This window comes from Etheostoma spectabile, chromosome 10 (assembly GCF_008692095.1).
Source record: "Etheostoma spectabile isolate EspeVRDwgs_2016 chromosome 10, UIUC_Espe_1.0, whole genome shotgun sequence".
Taxonomy (NCBI): Eukaryota; Metazoa; Chordata; class Actinopteri; order Perciformes; family Percidae; genus Etheostoma; species Etheostoma spectabile.
The window spans coordinates 12,861,481-12,883,755 of record NC_045742.1 but is presented as its reverse complement, the minus strand read 5'-3'; the positions used below and the strand labels follow the sequence as shown (position 1 = coordinate 12,883,755).

Here is a 22,275-nt window from a genome sequence, read left to right as displayed (position 1 = left end):
ACAAGTACAGTTTGTCTGACCTCCATTATTCACATTCTGCAGTGGCGTTTTCATTGTTCAAATGATGTATCACTGGTGACCAATGATAACCTGACTGCAAATACCCGTTAAATAAATGTGGTATCAAGCCCTGGCAAGTTGACGATCGCTTGGATGCACCATTAAGCAACTATCCAGGGCACAGAACGTTACTGTATACTGACAGTATGTTTTGTCCTCCAAATTTGGTCAAAGGAAGACTAATGCTTGGTATCATTTGTGTTACATGTTATGTAATGGCTTTAGCACAGAAAACCTGTGTATTGAATTGGGCAATGGTGTGTTTTGTTGTTTATGAATTTTTAAATTTGTAGGAAAAGTAATGGGATTTTTAAAGTATATACGTACATATATATGTTTTTAAAGCACTTAAACACTCACACGTACAACAAATGGCATACATTGGCTTATTTGAATATGGGTTAGTGATTGGACTCACTGAATGCACACCCATGCACACAGATGCGCACACATCAGTCTAGTGGCACTACCTCAAGAGATCACATGGCTGTCTGCTTGTGCTGAGAGCCAAGGGCACAATAGCAGACCAAATCTACTGGGAGTACTGGTCATCTGGCTGCCACCCACAGAAGAGCCAATTAGCTGGAGAGCCAAACTCTACTGGTACACATTTAACAGCATTGCTTATGCAAGATAACACACACACATACTGTATCCAAGCCTTCACTCCACCACTGAAGATACTTTAAGCTCCCAAGGGTCTTAGAGAAAGCCCGTGTGTCATCCTCCTTCATTCTTCTACATTTCTTTGTTCTGTATAAAACATACAGCAGGTGTGTGAATTAATGCCGGCTCTTTTCAAAGTAATTCATTTAGGTGAAGCCAGCACTCAATCCTCTTATGTTATGAAGAGATTACATTTTTAGCTTAAAAATCTACATCACTAGCTGGAATTAGCAAAGCAGTAGTGACAGTGTTCTGATGACTTTAAAAAAATAAATAAAATTGAGGACCAGAGCCCTACAGGCCTGGTAAGACCCAATGAAACACAAGCAAACACCAGTCGGCACTGACCAAACATGCAAAAGTGTGTAACGGTGGGGAGCTGTGGCGTGAGATAAGATTCCCATTGCAACAGTCATAGAGAAAACCTGATTCTTTCTCTAAGCACAAAACAAACTCCCTCTTCCTCCTTACATTCTTGCATCCTTCCTTTCCCCCACTATTGATCCCCTTTAGCTTTCTTTACTCTCTCCATACTCTCTTTGGCTGCTTTGCTGCCCAAAGAAGAGCTGAGCTATGGATTCCCTGAGCCAGCTGCCATGTTAAAACTTTAATTCCAGCTAAATTTCACACTCAAAGGCATCATCTTTGGTTGAAGGAACATTAAGAGCGGAGCCTTCAGATCAGATTAAGATACATTATACATGGGGTAAAAAAAAAAAAAAGCTCATGGGGAGGAAATTATTTCATTGACTTCATTTCGTCTAAGCATGTTGATAGCATTCCTTTTACTTCTCCTTCTGGATGGTTCCTCCCAGTGTGACTACATGCAGGAGGATATATTTTGATTTCATTATCCCTGACGCATGAGGCAGAAAAGATTCTGCAGCTGCTGCAGACAAAACGAATCCCTCCAAATGCCGAAATCACTTACTTATCCCAGCACCCAAACACACGCACATGACCCTCATCTTCCCATATGACCTCCCCTCCATCCCAACCCCAAACAGTAAACATGCTTCCGAACCAATACACATGCAGATGCACACACACAAAATGTGGCAGAGAGAGAACTCCTACTTCCTACACACAAAAACGACATCAAAATGAATCCACTTAAGATCAATAATTCACATTTCTTAAAACACTTTAATTCTCTATAGAAAACTGTGATGCAATTTCCCTCTCTGCTTTGTCGGAAGAGCTTTAGAGCAACCAGACTCTCTGGAAGCAGAGGCATCTCAGATTATAAAGAGGTGCTGTGCCGAAAATGGAACATTAGAGAGAGGGAGAGGAGTTCAACAGTAAATCCCATTAATTCATATTTTAGGCTTGTGCATCACAAAGTAACTCCAACAATGTTGAAGGGATAGTTGTGGAAAGAGAGAACACGAACTGTGTTTTTAAAGCATTAAAAGGAGACAGGGAGAATGGCAAATGAGGGATGAGAAGGGGAAAAGAGAAATTAAGAAAGAGAGCACGGAAGCAACTGCAGAATTGTGTATCCTCTATACGTGTGAGGGTTGTTGTATTTCTGTTTTCCAGGTAATTGGGAGGCTGATTCCACAGTGCACCAGTAAAGGCAGGAGTTAGAGTTGGATTAATGGGGGGCCACAAACCTCTCCCTGTCAATACAGGTCGCTTTTCAGACAAACACTGCACAAACTGACAGCACAGAAAATTGGAAAGAGGGTCAAAAAGAAAACTCTGCTGTACTTGAACCAATTATGTGTGTGTGTGTGTGTGTGTGTGTGTGTGTGTGTGTGTGTGTGTGTGTGTGTGTGTGTGTCTTCTGCATGTCTAAACAAGTTCCATTTCCTGAGAAACATCACCCACAACTAAGGTGATTTACCAGGAGAACATCTAGAGCATCCCGGGTGGCATTTCTCCAAATACGTCCTGTCACACAGGAGCAAGACTCCAAAGAGCATAACGTTCACCCTTCACACACAGCTTCAAATACATTGTAATGCCTTCATTTACATGTTCATTGTTTCCTTGATTGGGGTTTCATGGTTGCTAAATGTTTTCTTATTCTATTAAAAAGGAATCAAAAGCTTTATCCCTGCTAAGATGTAGCTTCGGCATCAGAATCTGCTTGTTGTCATGAGCTATTTTTGAACTGGCCAACAGTCTGTATGACTCCAACAGTAAGACAGGCACACGCATACATTTGCCTCGGGGTAACTCTTGTCTGTAACAACTTTATAAGAGTCTACCCCAACACAGCACTCCCTTACATACAAGGCTGTGCCTACTAGGGCTTTAAACCATGCCAATTAAAAAAATAATAATTCAGTGGAAAGACTTTCCTGCCTTAAAGAAATCCTGGGATTTTTGTTATTGTCCCACAACTGGGTGTCTTTTTAATAAATTTCCTTTTGATCTGCCCAATAAATCAAAAATTATTGATATAATATTAAATATCCAATTCTTTTAGCTTTCTAAATTAAGGGAGTCTGACATAAAAGAGCTATACTGTATGTATTTAATGCTATCAGTAATCAGACACTGTTCGAAGTCGGTGTGTGTCAATGATGTAGCGGGGGCTCAAAGACCCTACACGCAACTCTGTGACTTTTTGGGTGTTTGTGTTGCAGCTGTTAAGCTGGAACAATTTACACCTGTAGTTTGGTGCCCTCAGCTGAATCTCATTCTAGTCCAAAACCAATTTTAACCTAAAAAAGGTCTAATCAGCCAAACTAATGGAATAGGCTTGTGTGGGTTTGCATTTATTTCGAGAAAAAAAGGAGCATTCCCACAAGACAGAGGAACCTCATTCCACTGCGGTGAGTGATTAAGTTTGGTAAGAGACTGGAGAAGACAAGGATAATGAGATGAACCCCTGTAGAGTGGTTAAAGGTCCTGCACATGCACACAGTAAACTGATATCTGCTCAATGCATTCCACTGAGTCTCTCTGTTCCTTACGAGCTGTGGCAAAGCACTGGCCAAATTCAATTAATGTATAAATATATATGTAATTATATAGTCAAATAAAATAAAAAATAAACATCAACAGAAACTCTTGATGCACTGTTGGGTGACTTTCTGTATCACTTTTAATTTCTCTCCCTCCTGGGGATTGATCAAGTTTTATATTATTTTATTGTGTGAAAAATTTACACATTTTTTTCACTGCTCTAGTGAGGTGAAAATATTTTACTATTTTACCATATTACGCTATATACCTGTTATAAAAGGTGCAACCAAATTAAATAAATCAAGTACAATCTGTACACACCACCACAGATCTGAAAAAGGGGCTTGAACAAGCCTGATGTTATGTGACAAATGTTATTTGGTCTGTGGTCCTGAAATTGAAAATTATTATTAATATAATAAGATTAGAACTCCTGTCACCTGTGACTGTGTCCTGCAGAATCAGTTGACAACCAGAAAGTAAAATTATGATCCTGGGTTAGAGAGAAAGGATTGGTTCCCTGCCCTCAATACAAGGGTAAAGAAATATTTATTGGAAAGATAAACAAGCACTGATTTGTGCTGTGATCAATAAGGTCTGAGTCTCTGAGTTTGTGAGCTTGTGCGCCCTTCAATCCACATAAGCCCATGAAGGGATTTACAAGCCAGTTTAAATCACTGAACTATAGAGGAATTATCTGACAGGAGGAGAAAGTTGCTCACTCTACTGTCAACAACTCTTATTAATTCCAACATTCCAACAAAACAAGAAAAAAACAACACAGCAACATTGGATTGTAACTAATTAAATATAATCTTCAATTCATTGGCTTCTTTAAAAATTACGTTTATTTAAGAGTTCAATTAACTACTTATTTTCAGAAAAGATGCATTTCCAACACACACTGCAGTGCACAAAGCCCCACCGCCATCCATTATTACTATCACAGCTGAACTTTGAGAAAGTAGTCTAGTCTGTTGTTAACTTGGGCTGGATATCTGATCTCTACAAAAGATCCCAGCAAATACTTCTGCAAACTGCAAATACCTCTGAAAAAACATACAACCCATAATACCTCACTACTCCTCGTGTTTCTTTACCACGTTAACCATCTCCAGCAACAACAAATCCACCCATTCACCACCAACTAAAAACACTGCCTCCAAAATCCTTGGCTTCCCAACCTCTAGCATCGTACATCTCAAAGACAGAGACAGCACGTTGCACAGATCACAGCACAAGACCTTGGTTACAACCTCAATATATTTTTCACACTGTTCCTATATGAATGCAGATATAGGACTTTAAAGGCCATTCTTTACTCTAGCAGGAGTCCTGTACCCTCTGCCACACACAGTAGTCTATTTTATGTCAGTATGTATCTATAGACTCAACTGTAGACTCAATTTATCCGAGGGAGCATGTGTTTTTGTATGGGTGTGTATTGTACAGTGTAAATTGATTTCCCCTTGGACGGAACAAAGACTCAATCCCACCAATATTTGTACTGGCTGTGTAGTATTTGAACTAAAAAGGTATCATCGTCCACATTACCTGGTGGAACTCCCTCTGGTGCTGGACAGCCCCCACGTCGCCTCCTATCGGCAGCTGCTCAGACAGCTCCTCGTCCTTGGCTGTCAGCCATTCAATGATCTCCTGCAGAGAGAGCTGCAGCTTCCCGCTGTTATCGGAGAAGGCCTCAAGCCGCACCCTGCCAACACACACACACACACACACACACACACACACACACACACACACACACACACACACACACACACACACACACACACACACACACACACACACACACACACACACACACACACACACACACACACACACACACACACACACACACACACACACACACACACACAAATATTCTAACCAGAATGGCAACACGGTATTAACTTTGTTAACATCTAAATCTTAAAACCTCATCAAGATTTAAATTTAGAATTTAAACCTTCAATTGCAATCTATTCCAATAAAAAAATAGGCATTACTTTTAAAATCAACTAAAAATATCAGACCGTCAGAATACACATTTCAAAGAGCCTTGTAAACCCTGCTATGCTCAGTGCTTTGCTGTTTTTAAAGGCCACAACTTCATCTTTTGAAGGGAACAAATGTGCCTGAAATGCATCACGCCTTGCTTATCATGTCACTCTGGATAATTATGTATCTGAATGCTGTGTTTTAGCATAGCCATTGATGATTTTTAACAAGCATGGGGTGGTGATAACTTTGGTAAGTGATCATTAATTAACCACTAAAATGTAAGCATCATAATTGAGCATTCACTGAACCCCTCCCCTGAACACTAGGACTCACCAGCTCTATATTGCAATACAAGAACAATGTTTCACTATTTTCATGTCTTAGTCCCGACTAGGCAATCATTAACCGGTGAGGATTCTTTTCACAGACTTTTCTCTGGTGCATGCAGCTTTAGCCTCAGTCTTATGGCACCACGCCATGCATGTAGCCATTAAGTGCACTTTTAAGAGCCTTTTTGCAGGATTCTTGTTTTAAAATGAGTTAGTCAAAGACAGCATTTTCAAACAGTTCATGGAGTTAATGTTTGCGTAATTAGCTAACCACAGCTAATCATTTGCAAGCATCAGTTGTCTGAAATGAGAACCTGCTTGTGTACCTCTGAAATCAGGGCTCCATTGTTTCAAGAATTACTAAGAAGTTTAAGTGTCAAATCTGCCTTAATCTGAATGGTAAAGAATAAGCAATTATCTTTATCTCATCCTCTAGCACCTGGACTCCTCATGATTTTATGCCAGGATCCTGTTTGTGGACTTCAGCTCCGCCCTCAACACCATCCTCCTGGCTCCGCTACAGGACAAGCTGACCCAACTGTATGTGTCTGACTCCACCAGCAGGTGGATCACAGACTTTCAGTCTGACAGAAAGCAATGTGTGAAGTTGTGAAAAAAACCCGTCTCCGACTATCTGACCATCAGCACCAGTTCCCCCTCAAGGCTACTTCCTTTCCCCTCTGCACTTCTCCCTGTACACAAACAGCTGCACTTCCAGTCACCAGTCCATCAAGCTCCTAAGGTTCACTGCACTCACTGGACTCATCTCTTGTGTGTTGGTGCATTGCTACACTGCCATCATTGAGTCCGTCCTCACCTGCTCCATCACCATCTGGTACACTACTGCTACTGCTAAGGAGAAGGGCAGAGTGCAGTGTATCAACAGCTCTGCTGAGAAGGTGAAAGAATCCCAGGTTAATGCAGATGCAGGTTTGATGAAGTAAACCGGCAACAAACAACAGAGAGAATGTATCTGCTTGCCACCTGGCAACGGCAAGAGAGATGTCTATCACTGACACAGCTGGCACTAGCGTCCCAGTGTTTCAATTACACACCAGAAGCTGGCACTCAAATATCATTATCCATGCACATCACAATTTGCCAGAACTGTCACATCAGAGAGGATGAGTGGGAGCGAGAGTCAAAAAAAGAAACAGACAGTCTAAGTCTCACTGCTCACGACTATAAATGAGGTGAACATTGCAAAAATGTAATTGGACTGATATTCAGATAAAAGCATAAGTAAAGTCAGAGGAACACTTTAAGATGTATAAGTCTGAATGAAGTCAAACACAATTATGGCAATTCTGCAAAACATAGAGTCCAAGTAAATGTGCACGGTCTGGACCATCACCAGCAGTTCCTAGCACCCAGCGTTCACCAGGCCTATGAGATCCTAGCACCTACTGTGGAGTGGATAGGTTTCCCAGCCAGTGAAAGGACTTCTATTGGTGAAGGTATTTTTCAGTGTGCTTAATCTATGTCCTGCTCGTGTGTGGCTAAACTGTTTGTGGCTGCCACCGGCATTGCCATCATGCCTATGACCAACAGGAACAACAGCAATAATGACACAATCTCCCTGTTGCAGGTTCAGGAGTTGCTGGAATGAGAAAGAGCACATTTTAAAGAACTAATACTTAAAACAAGAACACAGTTATAAAAAATTTACACAAATGATCATTACCACCAAAAATCAAAGAGTTGACAAGTTAGTGAAGGACATAGAAGTCTTGAAAAAGAGAGCCTGAAGTTCACTGAGAAGGATATGGATGAATTGAAGGCTAACCATTGCAAACTCTCAAGTGGTTGTACCTCAAACACAAATAACTTCTGTAAAGTGGCAGACTATATTATAGTTCTGGATACTAAATCCAATTCTCTTGAAGGGCAGTATAGGTGCAACAACATAATGGTGGATGGCATTCCTGAGTCTGCAAATGAGAAATTTATATTAAATTAATTAAAACTTGAACAAAACAAAGTTATTTAAAAAAATGAGTAAAAAAAAACACATTTGGCCTTCCTTCCACCTGGGGAAGGCCAAATTGTGGGCCAAAATATTGTGGGCCTTATTTGCACTATTAAAGTATTTTTCTGGAGCAATAAGCTGTTGTGCGGACTTTACTTTCTTTAAACATTCACTTTTGTGTCCTGCACCAGCAACTACAAGGATGTGCACAACATCGTCTTTTTTAAATTAATTTGAATATGTCAACATGTTTTTCAACCAAATTGTTTACTCTAATAATACGCATAGTCATAACACCAGATTTGCTAGTAATGGTCATATCGTTACACCTAGCCAATGTATGTATCAAGCCATAACAAACTGGAATAAGTTACCCCTGAATTTTTAGTTAAAGGTTCCATTACATGGTGCTTTTTGGATGCTTTTATGTAGGCCTTAGTGGTCCCCTAATACTGAATCTGGAGTCTCTTTTATATAGACCTTAGTCTCTTTCCCAAAATTCAGCCTTGGTGCAGAATTACACCCACCAGTCCCAAAATGAGCTTTCCTTAGGACGTGCCATTTCTGTGTCTGTAGCTATTGAGAAGGGGGGGGGGGCAAGGTAGAGGGTGGGGGTGTGGCCTCGACCAACTGCCACTTTACTCGTTTGAAAGCCATGATGTCTCTCTCTTTGTTATGGGTGGGCAAAGCAGAGAAAGGGGAGGTAACCGTTTCCCTTATGACCTCATAAAAAGCAAGATTCCAAATCGGCTCATCTGAGCTTTCATTTTCTCAAAGGCAGAGCAGGATGCACAGGGCTCAGTTTACATTTATCGCAATTTCTGGCCACAGGGGGACCATAGGAAGGCTGGGGGAACTCATATTAATGTTAAAAAAAACTTAAGTGAAATTTTCATGCCATGATGAATTCTTTTTTTTAAAAGTATATGCAGAGGCATATATCAGGCATGCAGATCAAAAACTGAATACTGAATAACTCTGTTAGTCTTAGATTGTTTGACTCTTACACTGTTTAAAAAAAGTAAATAGTGTGTGATAGTGTGGACCAGAGGAAGAGTAGTTGACTGCTACAACTGTCACTCCCCAATGTCAGTCGAGTGCAGATTTGAGTTGCGCATGCATCAGTTTGCGACAAAAAGCATACAAGATGCTAACGAGAGACTTCTGTAATGTCAATACAGAAAAAAATGGACCTACTTAACCAAGTCTGCAATCAACTCACAATGTGAGTCAAGTGCAGATTTGAGTCGCGCATATTCAGATTTACGGCATAACGTGTCATACCCGATGAGAGTCGAGTCAGCCTGGCTCTGGTTGAGTGCAGATGTTAGTTGCGCATGCTCAGATTTAAACGGTTTACAACATAACTGTCAACCTGAAATTTGTAAAATCCATGAAATAATAAACTTTTGTCATTACAAACAATATATGAAGAAAGATAGGAATCATTTCAAAAAGGTTTTAGCTATCTATTATTGTTTGACTGCTAAGGATAGCTCAAAACGCCATTCAACTGACAGCCTTTGTTGGGTTGGATTGTTAACTTGTAGCCAGCAGTGAATAAACTTGGTTATGTCGGCCCATTTTTACTGTATTGAAATTCCAGAAGTCTCTCATTAGCATCTTGCATGCTACTTGTGGCAAAGTGATGCATGCGCAACTCACATATTTACTCGTTACAAAGTGACGCATGCGCGACTTAATTGTGCACTCAACTTACATTGGGGAGTGACAAAGACATCAGCTAATGGGGATCCTTTTAGTAAACAATCAGAAATGTCACGTCAGAAAGTGTATGGCAATGGCAATTTCCTGCAAATTGAATTTTGGTACATATTGGTTCTGACACATGAGAAATTAGGTGTCATGTCATGGATGCCGGTTGCAGGATGGCATGTGGGGGAAAAAGAGACTTTAAGGAAAAAAGACTGAAAGGTGAAATCAAGCTTGTAAGTGCACATTTCAGAATTGATAGGCCTCTTTGTTCAACCTTGTGTCAGGAAACCTGTGTGAAGCAGACCGTGCTGTCCCATAGCCTCTTGTTGTCCCTCCAGCTCAGCTCGCTGTGGTAATTGAATCAGAGAGGAACTGTTTTTTTTGTGGCCCCTGCAAAACAGGCTCTCAGTCCATAACAGGCGTGAATACACATAAAATACAACACACACAGGCACACATGCATAAAGCATGAAGGAAAAGATGTTTCTGACTCAAATCAGAGCAAACCCGACCCTTGGATACATCTAAAGAGAGGCCATCCATCAAAGGATGACCCTGGCACTTTTGCAGAGAAGTTTCGAAACCCTTCAAACCACACCACAGCAGACACACACTCATCTCACAGAACTCTCACTCATCCCTGCTGCTTCCATTACACACACAAAGGGTGAGACAAATAGCGCACTGCCCGTACTGTAATGGAAACACCATCACATAGCGGGTGCTGCCAAGAGCTTCTCTCGCCTTGCTAAGCTGTATGGAGGCCAGGCGAAAGGTTTGCCAGTATAGAAGCTATTTCATCTCCAGTGGAAACATCATCATATCAATTTAAGTGGTATTTATGGGCCAAGTTCCGCTGCGTTAGATTAGGAGATGCCAAGGATTTTGAATGTGTGTGTGCGTTCGTGCATGTCAGACAGGAGCTACAGAGGGAACAGGTGGGGTGTGTGTGCTCCTCCATTTTTGTGAAGAGTAGTTTGATTTTCACATTAAACTAGCATTCGCTGTTAGGGGCACATTGGGCCAGAGGAACAAGCTGTAAACAACACTGACAATATTATCACCTTCTTAAATTGACATTGTGAATTTGTTGGCAAACAATTGCCTATTTACAAATCCAACTGAGATTTAGCAACATTAACATGTCATTTTAAGTTGTGTTTTTGGCCACCTGGCCTCATGTTTAGCTCTGCGTTAGTCTTCTTTATTTCCTAAAGGGAAATATCTGACTCTTTAGCTGCTAAATGCTCCACTATGTTCACCATCTAACCGCAAACTTTGTCTTTCTGCCATGTGGTGCTGTTTAGGGTGATGTGCAGTGGGTCAGTCAGAGATCTTCCACTAGCTGCCTGATGAGTATTTACACAATGTTGATGTGAACAGTGAAATTGAACAAAAACAGTAAAATTGAGGGCCACAAACACAAAACACTTGTGGACTTGCTTTTACTGTTTGTCATCTTACCTGGCCAGCATATAATCAGTTTAACGGGAGAACGAGAAGTCATCCTCTGGCTCTTTTAGAAGACCTCTATGTGCCGGTAAGACAGTGGTACGCACACGGGCCACAGTGGCGCACCCTACCTGATTGATTAAGGGCAATTGGCTCTGTCTTGCATCAGCGGGGGGGAACCTACTACACATGCCAGAAAAAGTATGCAACATTGTTTTAGCCTGTCGGGATCTGCACAACATCACACAGAGAGACATAAATGTAGTGACGGAGCCAGAGAGCAGGGTCCAGCACAGCCCCAACTGGAGCTATACAAAGGAAACAGGATAGTATTCCTCGCTTTTAAAAGGTATAGTGTTATGTTTGGCAATGATACTCATTTATTTATTCATAACAAGAAACATTATGATGCACAACCTTTTTATTTATTCTTAAGGTTTTTGTTTCTCTTTTAAAGTGTTAATGGCGAGTTCTTTCAGTCATTGACCAACATATTTTGGCTTGTTTTTCCAGCCCCTCTGTTGTCAGGAGACAGGGTGGGAGTGGTGGTCCAGCATGGAGGGTGGAGGACACACGCTCTCCCTCATAGCTTACGGTTGCCTCGGTCTGACTCATGAAAAAAACATGAATAAAATAAAAGACACTGCATGAACTTTGCTACTGTGTATTTATTTAAATATAGGTACACCTACATGCCTAAGAGATTGTGATATACAGTAAGCCTGTATATTGCTTTTAGGACTATAGCATGCATATGTCAAGGATGTATAAATTAAATAAACTTCCAAGTCCGATTGAATACGCCAACACTGTTGACCGCATCACTGATCTCTTTCTATTCTGCATTGTTTCTACAGCCTTTAATACCAGTTTTCAGGCTGCCAACCAGTATATGGAGTATATATTTATTCATAATTCAAATTGAAAGTCCAAAGAGAAAACAAGATCAATATTAATTTGAGAGATCAAATAAAAAAATATTATTATATTATTGTACTACGCTACTAGGATAAATCATGCCATAATTGAATTTAAAAAAGAAAAATGAAACTGAAAACGCAAAGTTGAAATGTAAAATGATAATTTGAAAATGTAAAGGGCAATGCAAAAATTCAAATTTAAAATGCAAAGCTTATATATGAATGCTTAAAACATAAAATCTTTTCTTGATTGAAAATCGCAATGGAAATAAGAAAAGAGAAAAATCAACTATGAAACTCAAAATGTGAAATGGCGAAGCTTGAGAATATATTGGGGTATGATATTTAAATTACAATTATTTTCAGATGCATTTATCAACGTACGACCATTCTTACTCTCTGATTGGTGTGATACGAACGTTTTATGGATCACACGAAGGCTGTCGTAAGATGATTTCTGCGCTCATATCGTTAGGTTGATAAATGAGGACCATTGTCTTTGGGTGTGAATAGAAAGTTGTGTTGCTGTTTAACAAAGCCTGAGTTTTGTATTCAGTGTAACTCAATGTTCTCAAAGTTGGGAACTCTGTTGCATTACTGTACTCCCCACATTTCTTGACAGTTAAGATCCACAGTAAATAACACAGTCAAACAGAAATCCAACTCCCCAATCACTCAGAGAGATTATAGAGAGAGGCTTAGTGCTCGGTTCGATGATTAATTAATGCATAGGAGATAGGAGCAGTGTTTCTGCTGTTTTTAGGAGAGAGAAGACAGATAGTGTGTTGCCTTGGGGCACAGGGAAGCTTTGAGCACAACCCCATTTCTATCTCCTTTCTTCCCCCTGTCTTTCCCTCTCAATTGCAGAGATGTTGCAAGAGCTGGTTAAAAGTGTGAGGGTGTGTGATGGGCCATGTTGACACAGCAGCCCTGCATTTAGTTGAAAGGGCATATATTGAAAGGTGAGTATGTATTTATTTATTTTTTATCTCCAGGGCTACCACACTGTGAAAGGCTTAAATCCAAGTTAAGTTAAGCTGTGAAACATGCAAAGTGTCATGTTGTGACTTCTAGGTTTTTTTTCCCCGATTCGGTTCAGCAATAAAGAGAAAGAAGTGCAACCAGGCCTCCTGTTGTGTTACATGGTGGTTGCATTGCATTGTGTCACCACAACAAGGCATGCATAGAAACTATGAAAGGTCCATGCATCTTAAAATGATACCACACCACTTTTGTCGTAAATAGTTATCACATTGTTATCAGTTAACATAACTGTTTTGTTCAAATCATCAGTTCCCTAGTAATGTTAAGCAACTAAATAATTTAGGTAAATTTATCTAATCAAGGTTAGGTAAATTAAAAAAAAAAAAATAAGAGAAAGAGACCAGCTCTTTGTAAAGAGCCAGCGGGCATCTTTACAAGGAGCTTGGACCAACTCAACTCACTCTTATCACATTTAAGCAAAGATAATTGAAGAGAAGATGCAGCCAGAAGTAAACTGGTCAGACCTCTTTGTCAATAAACTAACATTATTTCTTAATTCCTTCAATATGTTGTTAGCTTTGGGCAAACCACAAACTCTAAACATGTCCTCATTGAACTTTTTACTGTGGCGTTTCTGAAGTATGGAGGCACATGTGCCCAAATCACAGGCTCTAATCATAGTTGCTCACAGTAAAACACCAAATGTATCCCTGTGTAATGGAAAGTAAACAGAAACCGGATCAGTGTCAATTGGGATAGCTGCCATCCCTCACCTGGATTGAAGATGTTGTTTGTACAAAATAAATGTAAGTAGGTGCTGCAGTAGGTAAATAAAATATTCTAACTTGAATATCAATGAATTATGTGGCATGATAGCTGTAAACTCCGAGCAGCATGTTCCTGTTTGCCAGCCTTTCCTGGGTTTCTGTCTTTCTGCTTCCCTTTTTATTTTCAGGAAGAGAGTGTGTCGCATGTGATGCATTCAGGAACTTCTTTTGTGTTGGAGGAGTTTTACTGACGTTCTGCCTAAAGCATCACTTCCAACCGCCACCTTACCGAGAATCATGGGAAACATATTTGCTGAGTGGGATGAGCAGATCAGCCACTGGGGCTGTTTCCGACAACTGGAAAAACTGTAGACATTTGAAGATTTCCAGCAGCTGATGCCCACAGGGAGTACACTCGTGTAACAAATTTGTTACAGCTATACATGGATATTTTGCATGCTTGTAGCTCCAAAAGATAACACAAGGTTAGAAAATGAGATTTAATGTAAATTAGATGAATGCATAACATGAAAAATAACATGTAAACATCAATCGCCCCAAATCATGGGATGTAAAATACTTACGCTGCACACATCTGGCTGGTCTGAAAATACCTTCACACTAGACGTTACACTGAAAAGGAGTAAGACAACGCTAATTATCTAACCCTGATGAATCCAGCTTTCTTTCAAATCTTTCTTATCTTTCAAGTTTCAGAATTATTTGGGCTACTAAAAAAGATTTACCGGCTCTCAGTTAATGGGGAAAACACAGTTTTCTCCATTGCAGTCTGATTATGGTGCTGTCATTAATAAGAACTAGCTTGTCCTCCTTTATATCAAATTGACTCACTGCTATAATTAACTCACATTCAAAAATGCCCTACATGAATCTTCCACATCACACTTCTATTTATTTACAGATAGAGAATCTCAATTGCTTCTATAAAGTAGGTAGAGATTCCTACAGTGAACACAGACATGCCATTTTGAATGTGTCTGCAGGTTTAAACGGTTCATGTATTGCTGAGGACACTTGTTAATTCTGTGCATGAGTCAGACACTGGTAAAGATGTGAATACATCTCGTCCTTTTGTTCTGTCACATGCAAATGCACACATAGCTGTGCAGTGAAGCATGTGTGTTTACCTTCACAAATACACACTCAAAAGGCCTTTAGTGTAACATAAATTTTAGCCCAGCAGAAAGCAAAGGCATGTAAAAACAACAAAAGATAAAGAGGCAGCACGAGAAAACACTCTTTAAAAACCAGTGTGTGTGTGTGTGTGTGTGTGTGTGTGTGTGTGTGTGTGTGTGTGTGTGTGTGTGTGTGGACAAAGTGCTGCTTGGGTTTATTGTGTGAATGTTTGGGAATGTCTTTCCATCTGAATCATTCCTTTTTATTGCATGTGTGAGGGAGTGTGTTTGTGTTCATGGGGATATAGATCTGCATGTTTATCACTATTTATGTTGGAGAGAGAATGTTGAATTATTGTGCCAATTCAGTGCTTCCCTGGTGGTACCAGATTTGGAAATAAAAGAATGAGGTGTGGAGACAACAAGGACTCCATGTCTTTGGTTGTGTCCAATGGGTGGTTACATTGCCAGAATACATATCTAAAAGTACTTTTCCCCAAAAATAATATCCACAGAAAGTGTCCAAAAAAGATGTGTTTACCTTGCTTGTACCCTGTTTAGCCTTATCTTTGGAACTACATTTTCTCAATGCCACACACTGTATGCACACTGTGTGCTGCAGATTAGCGGTTTAGGTCAGACATTCCACAGAAACACATACAAGAAAACAAAAATGAGTGGTTATGACAGTGTTGACATATGGTGTTCACTAGAGAGACAAGAGGATACCTTTATGGTCTACCAATTCATTTATACTTTGTGTCTTCTGTTGCCATTTGTTTGGAATTGATACACTAACCCTCAAAATGTGCCAGATACATTCCAAACGGTTGCTAATTAGTCTCTGACATCAGAATTAAATACAAATGAATGTGAACTCGTTGAAGCTGCATGCCATATTGCCTACAGTCATGACAATCATTTGAACAAGCAAAATCCTAAAATTTTCAGCAACATGTGATCAGAGTAAGAGTATATGAAACTTTTGGCCCCAGGTGTTGATAATGTTTTGCTTATTATTAAGGAGGAAGTTTAATTGAAATTGTTTCCTTTGTAAAATGTGTTTGCAAAGTTGATAATTAACATGGTAGCAGCAACAGAACACAAAACCAGTGAAGGATAATTTCTGTTTCTTTGTATAAATCATAGACATCTGTCTTTGTATGGGGGCATGTGCAGATATACCAGCACTTTAAAGACGCAATTCTTAATCCTAAAAATCAGGATTTTAATACTTTGATTGACACCAGTCAACAAAAGAATCTATAGTTCTACTGGTGCATCTGCCTCTACTGTTTTCAGATGCTGTTTGTTTGATTGTTAACACAGCAGTAAAAAAGCCAATTATGATGATTAAACACAAAATGCAAGCAGACTTTATATGACTAAAAAACATATTGACTAGGGATTTTAAACTGACTTATCCTCCATGGCAGTTTTGGTTTGCAGGTCTTCAAGTAAACAGAGCTAATATAAAAACCGTGCCTCCAGTTCTCAAGCCCTCATTATTCTTTGCATCTCCAACAGCACCATGTTTTCACTCTTTTGGGGATTTGACTTGCTCCATATAAAGCATACAGCATGCCTGGGTATGGTGAGTGCACAGAACTTGCATACATCCTGCTAGTCAAACAGACACTGTAGCCCAAAAAAGTCCAACATTGACTGTAATCTGTGCAAGAGCATTTGTTCTGCACTAGATGATGGGTATAAAGGCACAATTCCCATCACAGCTTCACTCTTGTTCAATTTCAAGCACACATACAAAGTGTAATTCGTCAAATTATTCATGGGGCTCCTAATTCCCCTTTGGTTGGTTTTATCATTAAAGTGCATCTGTCAGGATTCAGCAGGAGGACCCAAATGCAAGACTCTTCTAGGCAGATGTTCAGACAAACAAGTTTTATGCGGGATCTACAACTTACAAACATACAAATCTGCAACCTTATAAACTGACAGGACTCAGACAGGACAAACAGAGAGACGAACAGACAAAAGACAGCAGGTGTAGAAATACAGAGACCAATTAACAAGAAGACAGGGGACTGGACAATACCAACAATACATCATCAACAGGTAAGAGCAGAAACTGAGGGAAACTAACAAGACCGGAAGTGCAGATCATAATAAGGGGATGGGCGGAGACAAAGACACATGACAGATAGGTAACCACAGAGCACATGGGAAACAGCAACAAGCACAAAATACAACACAATGTACAACAATGGCCACAATGGTGGCACAAAGACAATCAGTCACAGCAGGATCCTGACAGCATCACTTATTGGCGTCTATCCAACAGGTCTTAATGCTGTCATTACTACTTCATCAATATGATCACTGCCTAGTTTCCTTTTCTGACATGACAGGACATGGCAATGGGAGTTTCTCAAGGAAAAGAGATTTTAAGTAGCTTTGTGTGAGGCCTGAATTAATTATAACAAGACTTAAGTAATTGAATAAGATGTCAAAAAGTGGCTGTTACAAATGGAACATTACGTAAAATCAAAAACCTGAAATGTAGTTCACCTTTGAAAGAATTGACCCAGCAGCTCAAAGCACATCCATCAGAATTACCATGTAGCGTAATACTGTGAAATTGAGCAAATACGTACAGTACATGGCATTCTGGGAAAATGCTGCCTTTTTCTTAACCCTGAAATAAACCATAGAATCTCAAAATGATTCAAAGGCAGCAGTGAAAGCAAAGATCATTCAAGCAACTGACTGAATGATTGATGAAGTCCCACACACACACCTGCCATCCTATCGCTACCCCCCTTAGCAGCGCTAGGTTTTCACCCCTAACCATGAACAATAGAATTATTGACTTGTAATTGGAGCTCAATAAGTCCTGCAGGCACTCCACTGTAACTTGCCTGAGAGCAATGTAGGCAAAGTGGAGCACAGAACCACCAAAGAGTATTGCGCTAAGCTTGTGCTGCCTGTGGCGGGCGCAAGCAAGATAAGGAGGAGAAGAAGAGGTGGAGGATGGATAAGTACAAGATCCAAATTGCAACAGCAGATGAGGGGAGGAGGAAGGGCAAAAAGGTAGCGACTGAATTTTGAGAATGAAAATTGAAAAAAAAACTTGAATGAGGAGCTTAGATATCTTTACTTGTGAGTAGAGATAGAAACATTGTTGTAATTACAAAAACAGACTCAGAGGTGGCCCTCAGATGCTTAGCGTGGGTGGTAGGCACTCTGCAGTTAGTATCTAAACCACGCGGCAAGCAAATTCATAACATGCCACCGAGACACCCACGCCAACCTCAGTGGGCATTCACACAGTGCAAAACAGTGGGCACCTAACAATGTGGCACGACCCAAATCTCAATAATGCTTGATATTGTTACCCATGGGGTTGACATTGTAGCCGGATAAGTTACATGTGAAATCTATTTGAAGAAGTTGTACCTATAACTGACTACGCACTCTGTGCTACTACACTGGGAGATTTGTAATGATTCAACATCAAGCTGTTATGTGTTTGACTGCCATACTATGCAAAATACAGATTAGTGGAAAGACGGTTTGATTACATCACTGACACTAACATAAACTGAGCAGGAGATGAGAAACACACTGATGAGCATTATCCCATTTAGCGGACTTTAAAAAGGCTTTAAACATCTTTTGGAAAATATGCTCATTTGTTTTTCTTGCAGAGCTGACAAGATTGATACCACTCTCATGTCTGTGCTGTAAATAAAAGGATAGCGGCCTGTTAACTTAGCGTAGCAAAAAAGACTAGAGAAAGGTGTCATAAGCTTCATTTTCTCCTATTTCAAAATGTGTTAAAAGGCCTGTACACTCAAGGCAAATGAACACAAGCAAAAGAATAAAGAAGGAATGCCTGATAATTCCCTGATTGTCCATTGAGTGAATTACATAGCCATGCAAAGGATAACATTTCTCTACTGAGTAAATGGCTTAAATTCACTGAAACCACCCACTCTCATACTGTAATTTTTTACACAATAAGTACAGATGGCTGAATGGCCTCAGCAACACACAAATGTCTCTTTTATATACAGTATATTCATAATCATTCCGCTGTGATTATGATTATGATTATGACTTGTTTGGTGCTATTACCTGTGTAAAACATTTAACCACAGCTTGATATAGCACAAAACAGACAGCAATAAGAACAGCATGTCTTGCATGTTTTGCCAATGGCATAAAAGCACTGTTTTGTAGTCAATTGTGCGTGTGGGTAGAGTGGCTCACTGTGTAATGATTTTGCCTACTTTCCATACAAGATGCCAACAAAGTGATCAAGTCCCTAACCTTCTGTTATCAGTGCTGAGTCCAATTAGCTGAGCAACACTGTGTCACACTGATAAATTATTTGTGCCACCGCCATCTGTAAACATTTAGAGAATGCATTTTGTGCGCTATTTACTGCTTATCTTAATATGTTAAATTCTCTAGGTGTTTTCAGAAGTGGGGGCTTTTACATCAGCGTCAAATTTTGGAGAACTGATTATTCTTCAGTCGTGCAAGCAGAGGGATTCTAGGGACCGAAATGATAGACATTTATTACATTGCTTTGATTGTATGTATAGAAGGTGTGTCACGATTCTCCAAATCTTTGATTTGATTACATTTTCAATTTTAAGGTCACTGTTCAATTATTTTTTATGCAATATATCTGACCTTTGTTCACAATGTAACACACTACATAGTAAAACTTAAAATGTTTATTAACAACAAAATGTAACAATAAATTATATCTTCAGTCAATTGGAAACTTAAGCAAAATAACCTGCCATCTAGTTTCTCTTTTGTAACTGCAGTCTTTTTCACAGGAGAGGACATGAAAACAAAAAACAAACAAAAACAATAAAACAGCCATGTCCATAGTCTTCTCTGAACATTTAAGTGTCTTAATGAACTATTTCCGAACAGTTGAACAGATACCACACAGACAACTATGTTAGTTGTGCTGACAGTGGAAGAATATGGTACATAGCAGAGCTTGCAAACTGTGGCTTTTTTTGTTGACAACGAGAACATTGTCAACAAAACTCACTGGAAATCCAAAATACCTCTACACCGGTGACTTCAATGAAAGAGGAGGAGGTTCAAGTTTTGTCAATAGGACTCTAGCATCTGCAGTTGCCATGCTATCTTTTGACTGGCTACAGCTAAATTAGAGAAGGTTGACTCGGAGGTTGACTCGGAGCAGCACTTCAACACTAATGTTGACAAACTGACCAACGAGCCGGTTTATTCACCTCACTCCTGTTTCTTTACCCTTTCTTTGCACTGGTAGTGCTTCGTTCAAGCTAAGTACGATCGGTGTATGCTCTGTTGTGTGTGTGTGTGTGTCATAGACAATTAAAGAAATGGACCAACAGATACGGTTGCTCTGGATGGAGACCAGTGAAGGATATTAGAAGCACTTTTCCGGTGATAGATGAGCGTTACTGCATCTCCAACTGAGCTTGACGATGTAGATGTGACGTGGGCCACCTGTCTGAAATTTGTAAGTCTTCTGGTAGCTGTGCAAGAGAAATCTAAATCATTCCGAATCTTGCAGAGATAACATAGGCACAGGTTAATTACTGCTAATTAACATGCTAGTTAACATTAGTAATTAAACCTAAACAGCTAATGTAAGTCAAAACTGTCTGCGCGCTTCTCCTGACAATATGGTGATTTGTCGACTATGCAACAGCATGTCGCTTGGTTATGACACAATCGTTAGCCTATTTTTACAAAAATGCCTGCTACAGAGCCACAACCTGAGCTACAAAGTAATGGAGCTTCTTTTGTGACGTCACAAGTGATGTCAAAATGAATGGCAGTGAATGGAATGCTATCGGCAGGTGAGTGCTTGGTAGCATTAAAATTGCGCCATATGAGCTACGCTTTGTGGGCGCTTGTTTATTCGTTGTGTGTGTGTGTGTGTGTGTGTGTGTGTGGTGTGTGTGTGTGTGTGTGTGTGTGTGTGTGTGTGTGTGTGTGTGTGTGTATAGCTGGTCTTCTTCTGCTACTGTGTGTGTAGGAATCTAGCTCATTAGCGTCTCCAATGGAGTAGTGGTAGAATATGTTTTTTTTTCCACTTGTTAAGCCGACCGGACATGACATTGGGTCATGTCGGCATCAACGATTCCATTTTTAATTTAAAATTAAAGATTGTAACTTAATTTCAGTGGATTTTGAATCAAATCCGTGACACCCTTAATATATAGTCATATTTCCCTAGTTCCCAGATGATGTTTGCCTCATGTCAACACTTTAGTCACCCTTTGACTTTTCAACTAGCGACACTATCAGGTCAAATACCTGCAAAACTCAGGACATACCCATCAGCCTACAGTAGGTTGTAGTTTGTCTTTAGTACCAATTAGCAAATAGCATGCTCATGCGCTAAATTAAGATGGCAAACATGGTACACATTATACGTGCTAAACATCAGCATGTTAGCAATGGCTGTAGAAAAAGAGTATCAACGTACCATAGAGAAGGTTTAATTTGAATACAGTCAAGGTAGCGTGTACTATAGGGTATAATGTACCACAGTTTAAAGGATAGAAGAAAGCAGCCCTGACTTGGAACAGAGCCTCAGCCACCTGTCAATCAATGCCAGATAGGCCATTATAAAGCCAGTCAGCTGCACTTGTCCAGTCGCTGGCAGTATACGCACTCAGACGTTTCCTCTGGACACGCTCGCCCTCAAGGTTAGACAGCTTTTCAGTAAAGCACTTTCTCATTCATTCATTCATTCATTCATTCTTATAGTCTTATTTCCCTCTGCATCCCATCTCTCCTCTGTGATGATTTAATACCAGCTGCCCTCTCTCTCTCCATCAACTCCTTCCTTTATTCCTCCCTTTCTCTCTCAGCCTGATGAAGTCAGAGTGCAGCTCTCGTATAAACAGCCACTGCAGGCCATCCAGAGTGATCTCATTACACAGGACTGCAGGGGAAACTGTCTTAACCAATTTCCCGACTATCCTTCCATAGCCTCCCCCTCCCCTCTTCCTAGATACATCAGGGTCAAGTAAGCAATTAAGGGGCCAATTGTCTAAACAGGATGCCAGTTGAATTGAAAAAACAGAAATGATGCAAGCCAGGATATTTTCCAATTAAGCATGAAAGACCATGAATGCCCTCTAATTAAACCTCTCGAGTGTAACTTGTGCAATGGCAGTATTAACCCATATTATATCAACAGTTAATAAGCTGACTGGAAAGAGTACTGAAATATGCATTATTGTATGACAGCACAGTATTAGCTAACCATGTTTTAATTGCCTGACTGTAAACGGCGGAATCGTCAGAGGAAAATGGAAAACAAACAAAAGAAAGGGACGTGTGTGTGTGTGTGTGTGTGTGTGT

The 22,275-nt window shown here is 40.0% G+C and overlaps 1 protein-coding gene across 4 annotated transcripts in view; it reads right to left on the bottom strand.

Moving 5' to 3' along the window:
• drp2 (dystrophin related protein 2) overlaps positions 1 to 22,275 on the bottom strand; it is a 172,179-nt gene that overhangs the window by 52,769 nt on the left and 97,135 nt on the right. For all 4 annotated transcript variants that reach the window (XM_032527832.1, XM_032527830.1, XM_032527829.1 and 1 more), the window contains one exon: positions 5,200 to 5,356. In XM_032527832.1, the coding sequence (XP_032383723.1) occupies positions 5,200 to 5,356 (157 nt within the window). The remainder of the gene's footprint in view (positions 1 to 5,199; positions 5,357 to 22,275) is intronic.